Source organism: Chanodichthys erythropterus, chromosome 13 (genome assembly GCF_024489055.1).
Source record: "Chanodichthys erythropterus isolate Z2021 chromosome 13, ASM2448905v1, whole genome shotgun sequence".
Classification (NCBI taxonomy): Eukaryota; Metazoa; Chordata; class Actinopteri; order Cypriniformes; family Xenocyprididae; genus Chanodichthys; species Chanodichthys erythropterus.
This window is the reverse complement of record NC_090233.1, coordinates 39,130,342-39,146,482: the sequence shown is the minus strand read 5'-3', so window position 1 is coordinate 39,146,482 and position 16,141 is coordinate 39,130,342. Positions and strand designations below refer to the sequence as shown.

Below are 16,141 nucleotides of genomic sequence, written 5' to 3'. Positions count from 1 at the left end.
ATGCATCTTTGACCTGGCAAATAAAGGCAGAAAGACTACTACTGCGGTATACAATTATTAAATATTTTCCAATTGTCCAGTGCTAACGTTAATCCAAACTGAAAACAAAATTATAAAGCTTATTTTTGGCTTGATATAAGATTATTTTGCTTGTTTTTGGGAAAAAAACTCACTTAATTTTGATTTATTTTTCCTAAAAACAAGAAAATAATTTTTACTTGTCAAGAAAATGCTTCTTCATCTAAGAATTTTTAGATATTTGGACAGGAAACAATCCAAAAACTCTAAGTAAGAACAGCATTTTTTTGCAGTGTAGGTCTTTCAATAACGAGTCAATTAGTAAACAACACGGTTCTCTCATGTTGTACTCAAAATCATCTCCCTCTTGTGATATTTCAGCCGTCCTCTCTGTGGAGTCACATGGGCACTTCCTCTGTCCCGTGACTTTTTTTTCTTTTTTTTTTTTTACAAATAAAGAGTCAGGCGGCACAGTCCCGCCATGCTAAAGTATGAGAGTACATGTTTCGTTTATCACCTCTCAACGGACCGTTACATAATAGATGTATGTTTACATTTTAGGTCTGTTGTTCATCGTCAGGTGCACAGAGGTCACACCATCCGTCATGTCCCGGGGGTTTGATCACGAGATCTGAGGCTGCAGGCGAAAACTTTCTAACTGTTACCTTTTAAGAAAAGAAATCAACTCGACATGATGCTCTGATGAAACATACCGAATTCAGGACATCCTGCATCCACATTTTCAAAACGAGTAGTTTGGTTTCCTTGTGGTTTTGTGCAGTTTCTTCCTAAAAGCGGAAGTCATAGTACCGTTTTTAGATCGGCATCGCTGCTGTTGTTTTCTAAAGGACAGGTAGGTTGTGTTTGTTTTTCCACATCTCCCTACAGTACTTTACCGTTATATGTGTCATGATAACCTTACACTCCCACGAATTTGTGTCTGCTTAAAGAGATGGAGGTCTCACTCGCGTCTAGAAATGTCAGATGCCTTTTCTGGAATGAATGTAACGTTATGCTAGTTTATTCAAACTACGTTACTTGGTTGTTGTTGGCAGCGGGCTATTTTATGGTCAAATTATTCTCGTTACCTTTACAGAACATTTTCAACCGCGTATTTCGGATTGTTTACATTGTACTTCCGCTACTAGAACGATGCAACGTTTGTTGTAAAAACACTGAAACAAGAGGTTAATGAGACATTCGTTGTCTTGTAGTCTCAGGGTTCCCACTGCCGTGGAAATGTCGGGCAGTTTACAGGCCTGAAAAAGCCATAGAAATTAAGAAAATATTAAGCCACTGACATTTCTGTGGTGAAGGCATTTAATGAGTTATGCTAAATAATTCATCAGCTAGATGTTTTGAAAGTAGACTCTGTGATCAAAAAATTAAAAAAATAGCCTATATAACAAATCCTTATCCAATTATTATTATTATTATGAACTTGACATTACCACGTAGTAAGAGTGACTGCTTTTTATTATTATTTTATTTCTGCTTTTTGACTCAATTTTTAAATAATAATTAGTAGATTACAGCAACAGAAATAAACACACCCATTCAAAAGTTTGGGGTCATTGAGATTGTTTTATTGTTTTTGAAAGAAATCTCTTATGGCTCACCAAGGCAAAATACAGTAAAATCAGTAATACTGTGAAATATTATTACAATTTAAAATAGCTGTTTTTTATTTGAATGTAATTTAAAATGTAGTTTATTCCTGCGATGGTATGATTTATTTTTTCAGCAGCCATTACTTCAGTGTCACATGATCCTTCAAAAATCATTCTAATATGAGTTCTTATTTATAAATGTTGAAAACAGTGTAATATTTTTGTGGAAACATGTTTTTTTCAGGATTCTTTGATGAATAGAAAGTTCAAAAGAACAGCATTTATTTGGAATCAAAAATTTTCTTTAACATTGTAAACGTCTTCTGTTATTTTGAGCAATTTAGTGTGCCCTTGCAAAATGAAAATATTAACTAATTTTAAAAAATCTAACTGAACCCAAACTTTATATGAGCTGAACAAAGGTGCAGCACTCACTCTTACAGAGCTCAAACTTTTGAACAGTAGTTTACATTATGCATATTTCAATAATAAAACAGTCAATAGCTGACAGAAAGTAAAAAAAAAAAAAAAAAAATCTACTTGTCTTTTCTTGTTTGTACTGAACAGGAAACGGTTTCTTCTGCAGGTTCCTGTTTTTGAGACCATGGCAAACGAGCACTCACCTCTTCTTGTTCACGGGGTGTACAGCATGATAGGAGATGCTGAAGATTCCAGGGGTGGATCGGCAGTGACAGAAGAGGGATCCCCCAAATCAAACCCCCGCAAACTCAACACCTTCTTTGGTGTCATGGTGCCCACCATCCTCTCCATGTTCAGTATTGTGCTCTTTCTTCGCACAGGTGAGTGAGACATTGGAAAAGACAAAAGAGCACGGCAGTAGATTTCATAAACCATTTTCAATATGGGGATGTATCACATTATAACCCCCTCTATGTGACTCTAGGTGTATTTTTGTGCATGAATAATTCTGATAAGTGTCTATGTTTCAGGCTTTGTTGTGGGTCATGCCGGTCTTCTCCATGGTCTCCTCATGCTGTGCGTGGCCTACTTCATCATTTCATTGACAATCCTGTCTATATGTGCTATTTCAACTAATGGTGCTGTGGAAGGGGGCGGGGCCTACTGTATCCTTAACCAATCCCTAGATTATTAGTTGCAGGGTGAATTCCAAATGCTGTTTTTGAAGGACAATAGAGTGCAACAGTGCTCGCCCCCTTTTTCAGTGGCGTTGGTTCCGGAAGTTTTTTTTTATTATTCTTTTCTCCCATAGGGATTTTAAAATAGTCTTTGTTAAAGGTGTACTCAGTAGAATTTCAAAAACACTGTTTGGAAGTTAGTCGGGCCGACACCAACAACAAACGTCTAACCAATCAGCATTAGGGGGCGTATGACAGTCGAGGAGAGAGAACGAGCAAGAGGGAGATTTGAAGAAAAAAAACGCAGAAAGGGAGATGATGAAACGTAATACAAAACAGCTCAAAAGAATATCACTGGAATGAAGGGTTGTGACTGGGCAAGCACTTTAGGACCGCATTTATATTAGAAAAGCTTTCCAGTGCTGGAGAGAGCTGAGTGGGAAGGCCTGAAAACAGACATGGAGGCTGCTTTGATTCCTTCACATGTGAGTAACACTGGGTTTTTTGACGGCAGCTTGCTGTGCTGTTGGTGACTAACAACATACACTTGTTTTTATATACTCTTGTGTACTGTAAGTTCATTTTTTGTGTTTCCTTGTCGTTCATTATCTGCGCTTTATTTTTCGTGAAGCATTTTGTTGCACGTCAGCTGTAATAAACACAAAAACAGTGAGAGTTTTGCAGTTAAACTACTGCACACGGACAACCACTAGAGAATGTGGTGTTTAACGTCATTGTCAGTGCACTCTCCTCGTATGCCAGCAGCGATCGGGCCGGGGTTCGAGACTGACTCGGAGCAGGGTGGTTAGGATTGGAGTGTGAGTTTTGGAGGCGGAGCAATGAAGAGAGGGGTGGTTTTGTTTGGGTTGATTTCAGATTTCAGCAATGTCCAACAGCGTTTTCTAGCAAAATCTACTTACCGCACCTTAAAGTGTTATAAACCCTGAACCAAGCCAATCAGCTACGAGGTGAATTGCAACACTACAAACTTTGATTTGAAGCAATATATATTTCTCCAACTATGGAGAAATATAAAAATACTCATTCACAAATGTTGATTATATGTATAAAAATAATATATTTTGAGTTTATTGCAAACATTTCAGTATTTTGAGAGCGAAGGGAGATTGACTCGATTACGTCATTCGCAGTGCTTCATGGAAGGGGCGGAGCTAAAAAGCTACTTTGGAGCATGTCACTCTTTTTTCGATTCTCTGATTGGTGTGATTTTCTGTTCAAGTCAAGTCAAATTTATTTATATAGCGCTTTTACAATTGGTAATTGTTTCAAAGCAGCTTTACATATTAGAAGCACAGAAAAAAGGGAACTGGTTAAAAATAAGCTGTGCAAACAAGCGTGGTAGTATGTAACATATACAAGATGCTGCTACATTAAGCCAATGTCGGCTGACTCCCAGGGGTGGAAAAAACCCCCTAGGAGAAAAACCCAGCGTGTTAACACTGGGAAAAAAGTCCTAGGAGGGAAAAAACCCCTTGGAAGATATATATAATATATGTAAATTGATATGGAGATCAAAATCTGAATTATACATTTTTATTATAGAGATTAAAAAAAAATTATATATAAATATATGTAAGCGGATACGGGGATTAAAAATCTGAATTATAGATGTAGCCAGAACTGGATCTGTAGGCCCATTGTCTCCTGGGCTAGGTTGTAGTCGGGTCCAGACACAGGTTCTCCATCTGATCTGGATACGGCCTGGATCCAGCACCCGGCAAACCTCAGGATAAGCAGAGAGACAGATACTAGCGTAGATGCCATTCTTATTCTGATGTACAGGTATATCTAGTGTTATAGGAAATGTTCTCGGTTCCGGCCGACCTAATTATTGCAGCGTAACAATCCTTTAACGGATTTGAAAAATGTTAATGCATTGATAATGTGTTATGTGTATGCAAGAGCAAAGAGATGTGTGATTTAAACTGACAGAGTGTGTCTGCTTCCCGAACAATGCTAGGAAGATTGTTCCAGAGTTTAGGTGCTAAATAGGAAAAGGATCTGCCGCCTTTAAGGATCTACCGCCTTCTACAGCATCATGGGTAATGTTTTTCTTTAGGATTTCCACTGTTAAACCTGATTATTTTAAAAATAATCTGAAATAATGCAGGCTGGCGGCTTCAGCAGAAGAAAATACCATGGATTAAAAACCTTGTAGCTCACAGTAGCTCTGTCTTGGTGTATAAGTTATTGTTCAAAATCAAAAATTTCCTTATGGAGAAAATGAATGGAGGTTTTACTTCCGTAACACGACTGTTCCAATCTAGGTAAAGGGACACCATTTGTAGGGGCTTTATTGTCACGTGACACAGGGTCCATTCATTTTTTTAAGTTAGATGGCAGGAGAGTTCAAGATAATGTAAAACAGAATCAAGTTGTTTTGTTTTGTTTGTGCATTTCATGTGAAGTCTGTATGACATTCATTGATATAATGCAATCGCTAGCCCCAACTAAGTGACTAACCTAAACCCTGTTTTTAGGGTTAAGGTTAGAATTAGGGTAAGATGAGGATAATGAGGAAATTACGTTGTCTTTCATTGCTCCCTTTGACAAAATTGGCTAGATTTTGACAAACAAGTGCCCTCCTCGCTCCCTCCAAAGTCCCCAGTGAGTAAGGCATAGGGATGCTCCCTTTCGATTGGAATTCGCCTGCAGACTCAACTGTTGTTCATGAGTGTTTGCATATTGTTGTTGTTGACCTTTAACTCTTTAGTCTTAGTCATGATCAGTCGTTCTCTGGGACCAGAGTTTGGAGGCAGCATCGGCCTTATGTTTTACCTGGCGAAGGTGTGTGCATGTGGCGTGTATGTACTCGGCCTAGTGGAGGCCATACTGGACGTCTTTGGGAGGGATCCAGGTGAGTGCTGCCTTGAAGAACACTGTACTGAACAGTCTTTGAAGCAAATTAAATTAGTAACACTGAAGCCACCTGTCTTTTCTTCTCTCTCCAGGCTCTACTGTGTCACAAGGGCTGCGTGTGTTGCCGCAGGGTTACTGGTACACCGTGTTGTACTCCTCTATAGTGCTGTTGCTATGTCTGGTGGTGTGTCTGGTCGGTGCTCATATCTACGCCAAAGCCTCTTTTATCATTCTGCTGGTGGTGACGGTGTCACTGATCTCCATCATCATCAGCCCCCTTATAGTCAGTCCACAGCGCTTCAACATCACACACACATACGGCAACAACCACAGCGTCACCGTCAACCCCAGCTACACAGGCTTCAACGGCACCACATTAAAGAGCAACCTTGGACGTGAGTGAGATGATCATCAATACAATAATGATGCTGATGGTTGTTGTGATGATGACAATTGAGGCTCTTTAGCGGTTACATTTCAAAATACTTAAATGGCAGATGAGACTGATCACAAATATGGAGTCTTGTCTGTTCGATGAAACATTTGAAGTGGAAAAAAGGATAGTGAAATATATTGGATAGTAAAATATTCAGCTTCTGTATTGCAGTCATCCATCAGGGAGTACACACGCAGCAAAACCCTTAGAGTTAAATCAGCTCTGCTCAGAGAACATATGGTCCCTCTCTGCATAGAGTTAAAATATCACTGAAGCAGAGTTAAAGTTAATGAAATAATATGCTGTTTGTGGAGTTGTTTAATCAGATCTTGAGAGATTTAATGTCTTTTATCTTCATTTGATTTCATCTAAGAATGTAGCTGGAAGTCCTTTGTTGTTATTGTGTTTCTCTTCAGTGATTATGCTTGTTAACAGCAGGTGTTCATCACTAATGCTCAATCATAACTTCGTCACTTAATTATCTCATTAACTCTGCTTCAGTGTTACTTTAACACTATATAGAGAGGGACCATATGTTATCTGAGCAGAGTTGATTTAACTCTGGAGATTTTGCTGTGCATAAAGCTCTTTCCGTTAATTTATATAATTACTGCACTGGTATGAATTTTGTCCAAATGTCTCCTCCTGTAGCACGCTACTCTCTGGACTACAGTACCAACACAATGATGTCTTTCGCCACTGTATTTGCTGTGATGTTCACTAGCTGCACAGGCATCATGGCAGGAGCCAACATGTCGGGTACAAAACCAGAGACGCCTACATACACCATTCACGCAATTTGTTTGCATTCTCTTTTTGGTTGCTGATGGAATAGTGTTGCTTTTTACAATACTGATAACGCAACTCTTATAATGGACGAGTGTCATAAACATGTCATTTGATTTGCCTCACTTCCTCAGGTGAGCTGAAGAACCCCAGTGAAGCAATACCTAAAGGGACCATCATAGCGGTGGCATACACCTTCACTGTCTACTTGCTTCTCTTCCTGCTCCTGAGCTCTACCTGTGACAGGTGCCGTTAACGACACTCAAGCCACATGGAAAAACGTGAAAACCTTATGCATTTACACAATGCTTTGTTTTCCCTCTCATTCATCTCTCTTTTTTTCCTCTTGTCTCTATCTCTCTCAGGTTGTTGTTAATCAATGATTATGCAGTGTTCCAACGTGTGAACGTGTGGCCTCCATTTGTGACGATTGGGGTGTACTGCGCGTCTCTTTCGGCTGCTATGTGCTCCATGATAGGAGCTTCTCGAATCCTCCACGCTCTTGCTCTGGACCAGCTTTTTGGTTAGTGTGCATTTGAGGGTTTGGACACATTTCAGACTGGAAACTGATACTGAGATGGTGATATGTGTTATGGTTGTTGACATATCCACAAGAAGTGTTATGGGAAAACATTAGTGAGCAATACTTGGAAAACGATATTCATGGTTCCTAAGAAAAATTATTAGTGAATATTTTTCCATTTTGCTTCATTTTTGTCACATTTTCTAGGCTGTTATATGGTGTGAGATGTCATATGTTCTATGCAAGGAGGTAAAAAAGGACATTTTAACTAAAAGAATCATAACACATACTCATTTCCTTCAATCATTTTCTACTGAAATCGTTTAATTGACAATCTAAACTAAACAATCTATTCTTATTGAGAATTTATTGATGAAAATCTCATATTTATTCCTCTCAAAACATACTTAAAAAATCATTCACAGGAATCACAGAAAATGATTTGTCACACTGTATGATCGTGGTTACAGAATTAAACAATTTATTGTACAAATGTTATGTAAAGGATCTTGAAAATGTTCAATTTATGGAATAAACAAGAGTAAAACAGCAGAAATGTAAGATATCCAGAATTCAAGCCTCTTCAACACACCAGTACACATTTTTCCTAAAATATATTGCATGTACAAATGCAGAAAACATAATTTCACTATTTACGGATTGTTTGCAAATAAGAATATTTGTTTTAGTGTGGCTCATTTATCATGGCTCATAAAACATGTTTTAAATTCTTGTATGATTTAATGTCACACGCTTTTCTAAGATACTTTACTAAAGCACTATTTGATTATGATTAAACATTACCATTCAAAAGTTTGGGGTCAGTACGTTTTGTCTCTTATGCTCAACAAATCTGCACTTATTTGATAAAAAATACAATTAAATGGTTTATTTAATTAAATATTGTGAAATGTATTACAATTGAAAATAACTTTTTTAATTTTAATATTTTTAATATTTTAATATTTTAAATTTATTTTTATGAAAACTGAATTTTCAGCAGCCATTAATCCAGTCTTTAATGTCACATCATCTTTTAGAAATCATTTTATATGCAGATTTGCTGCTCAAGAAACATTTTTCATGATAATCAATGTTGAAATAGGTTGTGCTGCTTAATATTTTTGTAGAAATCATTGAAATGTTTTCAGGATTCTTTAATGAATAAAAAGTTCAAAAGAACAGCGTTTATTTAAAATAGAAATTTTTATAAGTGTAAAAGTATTTATTCTCACTTTTTATCAATTTAATGCGTCTTTGCTGAATACATTTTGTTTTACAAAATAAAATGACCCCAAACTTTTAAATGGTAGTGTAAACATAAAATTATGTCCTAACAGCATAATTCCCTGCATATAGAAAATCATACTGATGAGACTGTTATGTTATGATTGTGTAATAGTATACTGGAGTGAGATGATGGTACTGCTCTGTTGGAGTGTGACAGGGGTTTGTTGATCTGTGCTGTGATCTGGTTTCAGGTCTGCCTCTGGCTCCGGCTGCAGTCACCTCCAGCTCTGGGAACCCGTGGGTTTCTGTGCTCTACACCTGGGGACTGGTGCAGGTACAAGAAGCTCATGCATATGTCTTTGGAGGCACTTTCTGTGACGCATGATATAAAAAAATATGTCCGTCTGTTAAGATTGTGTGTGTGTGTGTGTGTGTGTGTTGTAGTGTACACTGTTTGCAGGACAGCTGAATGTGATTGCTGGTATTGTGACAGTGTTTTACCTGTTGGCGTATGCTGCAGTTGATTTGGCCTGTCTGGCTCTGGAATGGGCCTCCGCTCCAAACTTCAGGTACTGCTGTGTGTGTGTGTGTGTGTGTGTGTGTGTGTGTGTGTGTGTGTGTGTGTGTGTGTGTGTGTGTGTGTGTGTGTGTGTGTGTGTGTGTGTGTGTGTGTGTGTGTGTGTGTGTGTGTGTGGTTTTTATAAGGTAATTGTGACCGTATATACCACAATGTGACTTTATATGTTGTAATGTGACAATGTCTTGCATTAGAAATTTTTTTGACAACTTCATGACTTTTTATCTCACAATGTAAGAATCTCTTCAAACTTTTATCTAATAATATTATTTGTTTTTTTGGGGTTTCAGTTTGCTTTTGATAATCACTCAAAGGACATGTTCTGATAATTCTTTAGTTTGTAAATATACACTACCTCTCAAAAGTTTGGGGTCGGTTATGTTTTTGATCTCTTTTGCTGATAAAGGTTGCATTTATTTGATCAAAAAAATTCAGTAAAACCGTAATTGTGTAAAATTTACAAGAACAGCATGAAATAGAAATCTTTACTGTCACTTTTGATAAATTTAATGCATCCTTACTGAATAAAGTATTAATTTCTTAAAATTGTAATGACCCCAAACTTTTGAACTGTAGTGTAAGTATTTATCTCCATATTTTATTTTTTTCTCTTCTTTCTTTCCAGGCCAACATTTCAGTATTTCTCTTGGCACACATGTTTGTTGGGTATTGTCAGCTGTGTGGTAATGATGTTCGTGATAAACCCAGTGTATTCCTCGGCCAGTATCGTAATGCTGCTGCTCCTCCTGCTGATCCTGCACTACCGCTCTCCCACCAGCAGCTGGGGCTACATCAGCCAAGCTCTAATCTTCCATCAGGTACTGTACCCGCACACACACACACAAAACACATGTGAATGCAATGAACCTTAAATCCATGAGACAGTCTTACTGTGTTCTTTCAGGTGAGGAAGTACCTTCTGATGTTAGACTCCCGTAAGGATCACGTGAAGTTCTGGCGGCCGCAGGTCTTACTGATGGTGGCGAACCCACGCTCCTCCTGTCAGCTCATCTGCTTTGTCAACCAGCTGAAGAAAGGAGGGCTGTTTGTCCTTGGACATGTGCAGATCGGAGATCTGGGTAGGACAAAAGGGGTATTAAGTTCAGGCGGCAATTGTATGAGAGAACCCAAGTTTCACAAAACCCATAGACCAAAGGTTTCTACCCTTGCTAGTTACCACTTTATGATCTCCAGCTGAAATCCAAACATTTGAACTGCTTCCTCTTAATCTTGAAGAAAAAGCAGTGTTCATGTTTACCTGATTTCCTAAGTTCCTGTAAAAGGGTTCATTGTTGATGCTGTGTGGGGCTGGTCGGGATGCTCAAACAAACAAAGCCATGTTTTGACAACACCAGAGTCACAGGGTTTTTACACTTTTCAGGGAAGTCAAATGCTCCAAAATACCTGATGTTGATTTGTTTCGGTTACATTTTTGCAGCTAATGTAATTGTTTACACTCATTCCATTGTAATCTATTCAGATGAATCAGTTTGGCTGGTAACTCAGGCTCATCCACCCCCATAAATGACTTGATCTTATGAACCTCAAAAGACACTTTCTATCACGATTTACTCATCTTCATGTCGTTCAAAACCTCTGTGACTTCTTACTTCTGTGGAACATAGAAGAAGATATTTTGAAGAATGTCAATAACCAAACCATTTTGGTTCGCATAGACTTACATTATATGGGCAAAAACACTTGAGACATTTAACTATCTCAAAATATCTTCAAACCTGATGACAGAATTCTCATTTTTGGCTAAACTATCCCTTTAATATTCTAAATAGTCTTCCTCTATTCCTCCTGTAAACTCGTTTTACTTTATCATGTTGTTGCACATTGGTCATCAGAGTGTAAAGGAGCAAATGAACAAACTCTCTGAACTATCTTCCACAGATGTGTTGCCAGCAGACCCGGTGCAGCCACAGTATAATTTCTGGTTGAGTCTGGTGGATAAGTTGGGTGTGAAGGCCTTTGTGGATCTGACTCTTTCTCCCTCTGTCAGGCAGGGCACTCAACATCTGCTCCGCATCACTGGACTGGGTAAGACATTTCCTGATCAGGTTATCTTTTTGACACGGAGCCAGAAAACATTTATTAGATTAGATTCATCTTCATTGTTATCTTCAAGTACCTAGCCAGTGAAATCCTAGACAAGATGGCAGCACAAATAGTTTCACATAAAAAAATTACAAATATTTCACATAGTTTCCTTTAGAGCAGATTGTAACTTTAAAGGTATTCAAAAAAAGCACCTCCTTCAGTTTAGCTGATGATAATGTTGAGTTGGCTGTATATAATCAGTTTGTGTTATTCAGACTTTTGGGGTTAGGCATTCACAGATTTTCTGATAAATTGTATTCTTTTAAACAGTTCATCTGAGTTGTGAGTGTGACTTTGTAGTCTGTACTCAGTGTGATGTACTAAAAGGACAAGTGTATGGCAAAATAATGTCAAGAAACGACTTATCATCGAGTTTTGTCCTCGTGGGCTGCATGCAAAAACAAACATATGGTGTGAAGGGTCAAGCCAGATTCACGTATAGTTGACTTTTATGTGCTGGTTCATTTTAGGGAATCAAAGACTTGCAGCATGACCAGTGTAGTCTGATTCACAAACAAATGACTACTGTGAGCTTGTTCTTTTTAGTGAAATAAAAACTCTGCAAGTTCTTTTAATGAACAGTTTAAATGAGTCTGAAACTCAACATTAGCATATAAAGAATTCTTTTTGTGACAATATATGACCCTGGACCACAAACCCAGTTAAATTTTTGGAAATTGAGATTTATACATCTGAAAGCTGAATAAATAAGCTTTCCATTGATGTGTTGTTTGTGAGGATAGGACAATATTTGCCAGAGATACAGAGATATTTGAAAATCTGGAATCTGAGGGTGCAAAAAAAATCAAAATATTGAGAAAATTGCCTTTAAAGATGTCCATATAAAGTCCTTAGCGACGCATATCCGCTCACAAAAATATTTTTTATATATATATTTACGGTAGGAAATTTACTAAATATCTTCATGAAACATGATCTTTACTTAATATCCTAATGATTTTTGGCAAAAATTGATCATTCAATAAAACCGATACATTGTATTGTTGGCTATTGCTACAAATATACCCGTGCGACTTATGCCTGGTTTTGTGGTCCAGGGTCACATATATAGTCAAAATTACCATTATATCTAATATAAACTGATATGATTTGGACTGGGAATCAAATCGAGAGCTTCAAATCAGAATCAAATTATGAAATGTATCAATACTTATATGTATTTCTTTTTCAGACCATCTATTTTTCTCTTCTTTTCCAGGAGGTATGAAGCCTAATACCCTGGTCTTGGGCTTCTATGACAACTGCTACCCAGAGGATTACTTCCTGCAAGACCCTGTTTTTTGTGAGGGCGATAGGGGTGAGGGGGATAATTTTGGGGTTGACCTCCCATCCTTACAGGCTCATTTTCCACCGGTGCGCCATGCCGAGAGCCCTCGCACGTTGCAGGCCGAGGAGTATGTGAGCATCATCCTTGATGCCATAAAAATGGGCAAGAATGTTTGTTTAGCCCGGTACTTCTTCCAGCTACCACCTGAGAGCAAAGGTGTAAAATACACAAGGGGAAATGACAGCGTGGACACCATCGACGTGTGGCCGACAAACCTACTGTCCCCAGGCAGTGCCAGTTACGCAGACGTGTGCAGTCTTTTCCTGCTTCAGATGGCATGCGTGTTAAACATGGCCAGCAGGTGGCGCCGTGCGAGGTTACGTATATTCGTCTGTGTGGAGTCTGAATCCGGAGACCAGGGCTGGCTGGCTAAAGAGGAGCAATTTAGAGAGCTGCTGGGCAAGCTGAGGATTCGTGCCTCTATTAAGATTGTGGCGTGGGATAACGTGGCACGCATGTTTAGACAGCAAAACTCTGTGTCTGAAGACTTCCTGTGTGCCGTGAATGCCCTGCTGAGGGAACACAGCTCTACTGCAGCGGTGCGCTTCCTGTACTTGCCCCACCCACCCTCCAGTTCTGAGCTGTCACAGCAGTACCTGTCGCAGCTGGACGCATTGACGCGAGACCTGGGCCCAGCTCTCTTGATTCATGGGGTCACACCAGTCACATGTACTGAGCTCTGAGAAACCGTGACCAAAGCTTGTTTGTGTGATAGAGAGGAACATCAGAAATGTTAGTGAGTGGAATACAAGTGTCTTTGATGCTAACATGTATATAATACTCCTCAAATACCATCATAAATGGGTAGAGTATGTGCTATTGGTAAAAATGTTATTTAAAGATGGATAGATGGAGTGTGTGTTATCGGTGAAAACAGCTTATGTTTTAAGGTTTATGGGTATATGCTGCCAAATCATGTTGCAGCGTAGTTATTTTTGCGTTCTTCGTGCATCTCCGTTTGATCTCATCAAAAGAAAGTTTAGTGTTTGTGGAAAGGAAGTGTCATATACATTTGAATTTCTAATTATGTTCATTTAAGTGTCAGACAGTACGTGTAAATCTTTAAAAAGTTCCTGTGATCCATGTTTTGTGTTTGTGCAAGACACTGTATGGAAAAAATAACATTGACTTTAATTAGGTTGGAAAGAGTTTGTCTTGAATGAGACGTGGTTATTGTTTTCACAGTACTAGGGCAATGTGAGCCTGTTTACTCACGTTTTGTTTGCTTTTTGTAATTGTGATGCACCGTTGGAGCATTTTGTTAATCATTTCTGCTTTTTGACCCAGTAAGAGTTAGCAGGCCAATGAGTCCTCACGGGTTTGGGTCATTGTCGGTGTGATGGCAGAAGTGCTGCTCTCAGCTTTACGATTAGAGTTCTTACAATGGATTTGTGCATTCATGGTGTATTTACTGTAATTTGGATGATCATAGACATGTTATGTTATTTATTATTATTATTATTATTACATTTTGTGTGTGTTTGTAAGAGAAAGCAGGGAGAAAGAGTAAAAGTGTTTTCTTGTGCACGTTTTCATCAGTAGGTCTGGATTTCATATTGTGGGGCTCGTGATATTCCCCTGACCATTAACTTTTGTTGTTTCTGTTGATTTTGTGTGTTTCTTGCCATTTTTACAGTTCAAATGCGCTTTGTACTTAGGAATGTTCTGACTGGCTGAAGGCAGAGGTGAGAGCTCATGAATGGCATGTGATTGGTCAGAGCTTATGATGATGTTTGTGTTGAGTCTGTTCTGGTCTTTGGGAACTGAAAAGGGACACTGGCTTAAATGATACTTGAATTTTTTTGTGTTAGAAGTTGCTAGAATTAACAAAAACAATGCAGAAGCCCAAGAGTACCAGGCCTTTATCATAGCTGTATGATAATATAATAGAGGTCTTATGCTAAATAAGTCATTCCATTCCGTACATTCATAATAATATATAAAAAAAAAAAAAAAAAGTTTTTCAACCGTGCTTTGAGTATGCAAAAATTGCTGTACACAATCCAGTTTCCATATAATCCTGAGTATTTAGAAATCTGAGATCAGAAATTGTTTAAGGTGCATCATTAGCATTGATATACTTTCAAATATACATCCCTATGCATTCATACAATCACAGTATACAATCATGATCTTTGATTGGCAATTTATCTCAACAGGAAGTTCAGTTAGGATGTACTGCAATTACCCAGCACTAGTATATACAATAGCTCAATCTTATGACTGAATGTAGAGTTTGTAAACAGAAGAACAATTGATTAAACAAAACATTTCAGTCATCTTTTTCCTTCATTGCCTCTTTTTTTATGCTAAAGTGTGTTCGTCACATTATGGAAAAGCAATAAATACATTATGTATGTAAAAGTCATAGCCTACAGTATAAACAAGTTATTATAAAGTAGTTATTGTGTTCCAGTCCTATCCCATGGGCCTTTTTCACATTTCCAAATTTAGAACACAGAAAAAAATTATAGCTACTTAACTGAATGGATATTCCTCATAAAAAGAATTTGTGCCCCTTTTTGATCATGTGACACTTGAGCACAACAATCAGAATAAAGTTCAACGGTGCCCGCCCCCTAATTCATCAGTATTTTTTTTTTATTAATTTTACCCATAGTAATTTTAAAATAGCCTTTGTTAAACAGTTACAGCTATGAGGTGAATCACAACAAACTTTGATTTAAAGCAAAAGAGTTTTTGAAAATCAGACAAAAAGACAAAACTGTGTACTAGACGGTTTTAGTGAGGGGAAAGAACTACAATCCCATGAAGCATTACGAACAGCATAATCATATTAAAAAATATATTTTTTTATGTTGATTTATATGTATAAATATGTTTTCAGTTTTTTCCAAAATATGCATATATTACAAACATTTCAGTATTTTGTATTTCTGTACAGCATCATGGGTAATGTAGTTTTTCACCAGGATTTCCAATGTTAAACCTGATTATTAAAAAAAAAAAAAAAAAACATTGATTAACAACCTTGTAGCTCACAGAAGGTCTGTCTTTAAAGGTGTATAAGTTATCGAGTTTTACACTCTATACTAGAATAATTTCTGAAGGATCATGTGACACTAAAGACTGGAGTAATGACTGCTGAAAATTCAGCTTTGCCATCACTGGAATAAATTACAATTAAAAATATATATTCGAATAGAAAAGTTAAATTAAAATTAAATTAATTAAAGTGTAATTATATTTCACAGTATTTTTGATCAAATAAACACAGCTTTAGTAAGCACAAGTGACCAATGTCATTGAACTCTGTGAAAAGGCTCCATAGGTTAAGACTGCTGATACCTACACGAATACACTCTTGAATAGATGTTAACTCTACTTAGACCTTAGATCTGCTAACTTACCAGAAAATGTATATGTGTGTGTATAGTTCTTATAAATATCATTAGGCATATATTTGTGTATTATGTTCATCTCTGTGGTCCACGGGTTTGTGTCAGCCCTGTTTGTTGTTTGTCTGCTCCATCCTCTCCCTTAATTTCGGTTCAATGTTACGGGCAAAT

General features: G+C 37.7%; 2 protein-coding genes across 3 annotated transcripts in view; one reads left to right on the top strand and one right to left on the bottom strand.

Annotated features, from left to right (window-relative positions):
- The first annotated feature begins 483 nt into the window (after positions 1-483).
- Positions 484-14,881, top strand: slc12a9 (solute carrier family 12 member 9). 2 transcript variants are annotated; one of them, XM_067405808.1, is made up of 14 exons: positions 484-871; positions 2,215-2,428; positions 2,579-2,713; positions 5,466-5,603; positions 5,698-6,000; positions 6,693-6,800; positions 6,962-7,073; positions 7,193-7,350; positions 8,832-8,914; positions 9,025-9,149; positions 9,783-9,975; positions 10,062-10,236; positions 11,057-11,203; positions 12,483-14,881. In XM_067405808.1, exons 2-14 carry the CDS (start codon positions 2,233-2,235, stop codon positions 13,292-13,294), a joined length of 2,685 nt encoding a protein of 894 aa, XP_067261909.1. In that variant the 5' UTR covers positions 484-871; positions 2,215-2,232; the 3' UTR covers positions 13,295-14,881. The 2 variants fall into 2 exon arrangements, with proteins under 2 accessions (XP_067261909.1, XP_067261910.1); XM_067405809.1 differs by having other exon boundaries at positions 2,196-2,428.
- A 1,141-nt stretch (positions 14,882-16,022) lies between these two features.
- Positions 16,023-16,141, bottom strand: part of hsd20b2 (hydroxysteroid (20-beta) dehydrogenase 2) — a 10,214-nt gene continuing 10,095 nt past the window's right edge. Inside the window, exon 11 of the mRNA XM_067405810.1 lies at positions 16,023-16,141. This exon is cut by the window's right edge and continues 71 nt beyond it. Coding sequence (XP_067261911.1) covers positions 16,075-16,141 — 67 coding nt within the window. The 3' untranslated portion in view covers positions 16,023-16,074.

Bases quoted from the DNA above. Each gene is read 5' to 3' on its own strand.
- slc12a9 (XM_067405808.1), top strand. From the start codon at position 2,233: ATGGCAAACGAGCACTCACCTCTTCTTGTTCACGGGGTGTACAGCATG. The intron at 9,150-9,782 runs GTACTGCTGTGT...CTTTCTTTCCAG, and splicing joins GCCTCCGCTCCAAACTTCAG to GCCAACATTTCAGTATTTCT. The intron at 10,237-11,056 runs GTAGGACAAAAG...TATCTTCCACAG, and splicing joins TGTGCAGATCGGAGATCTGG to ATGTGTTGCCAGCAGACCCG.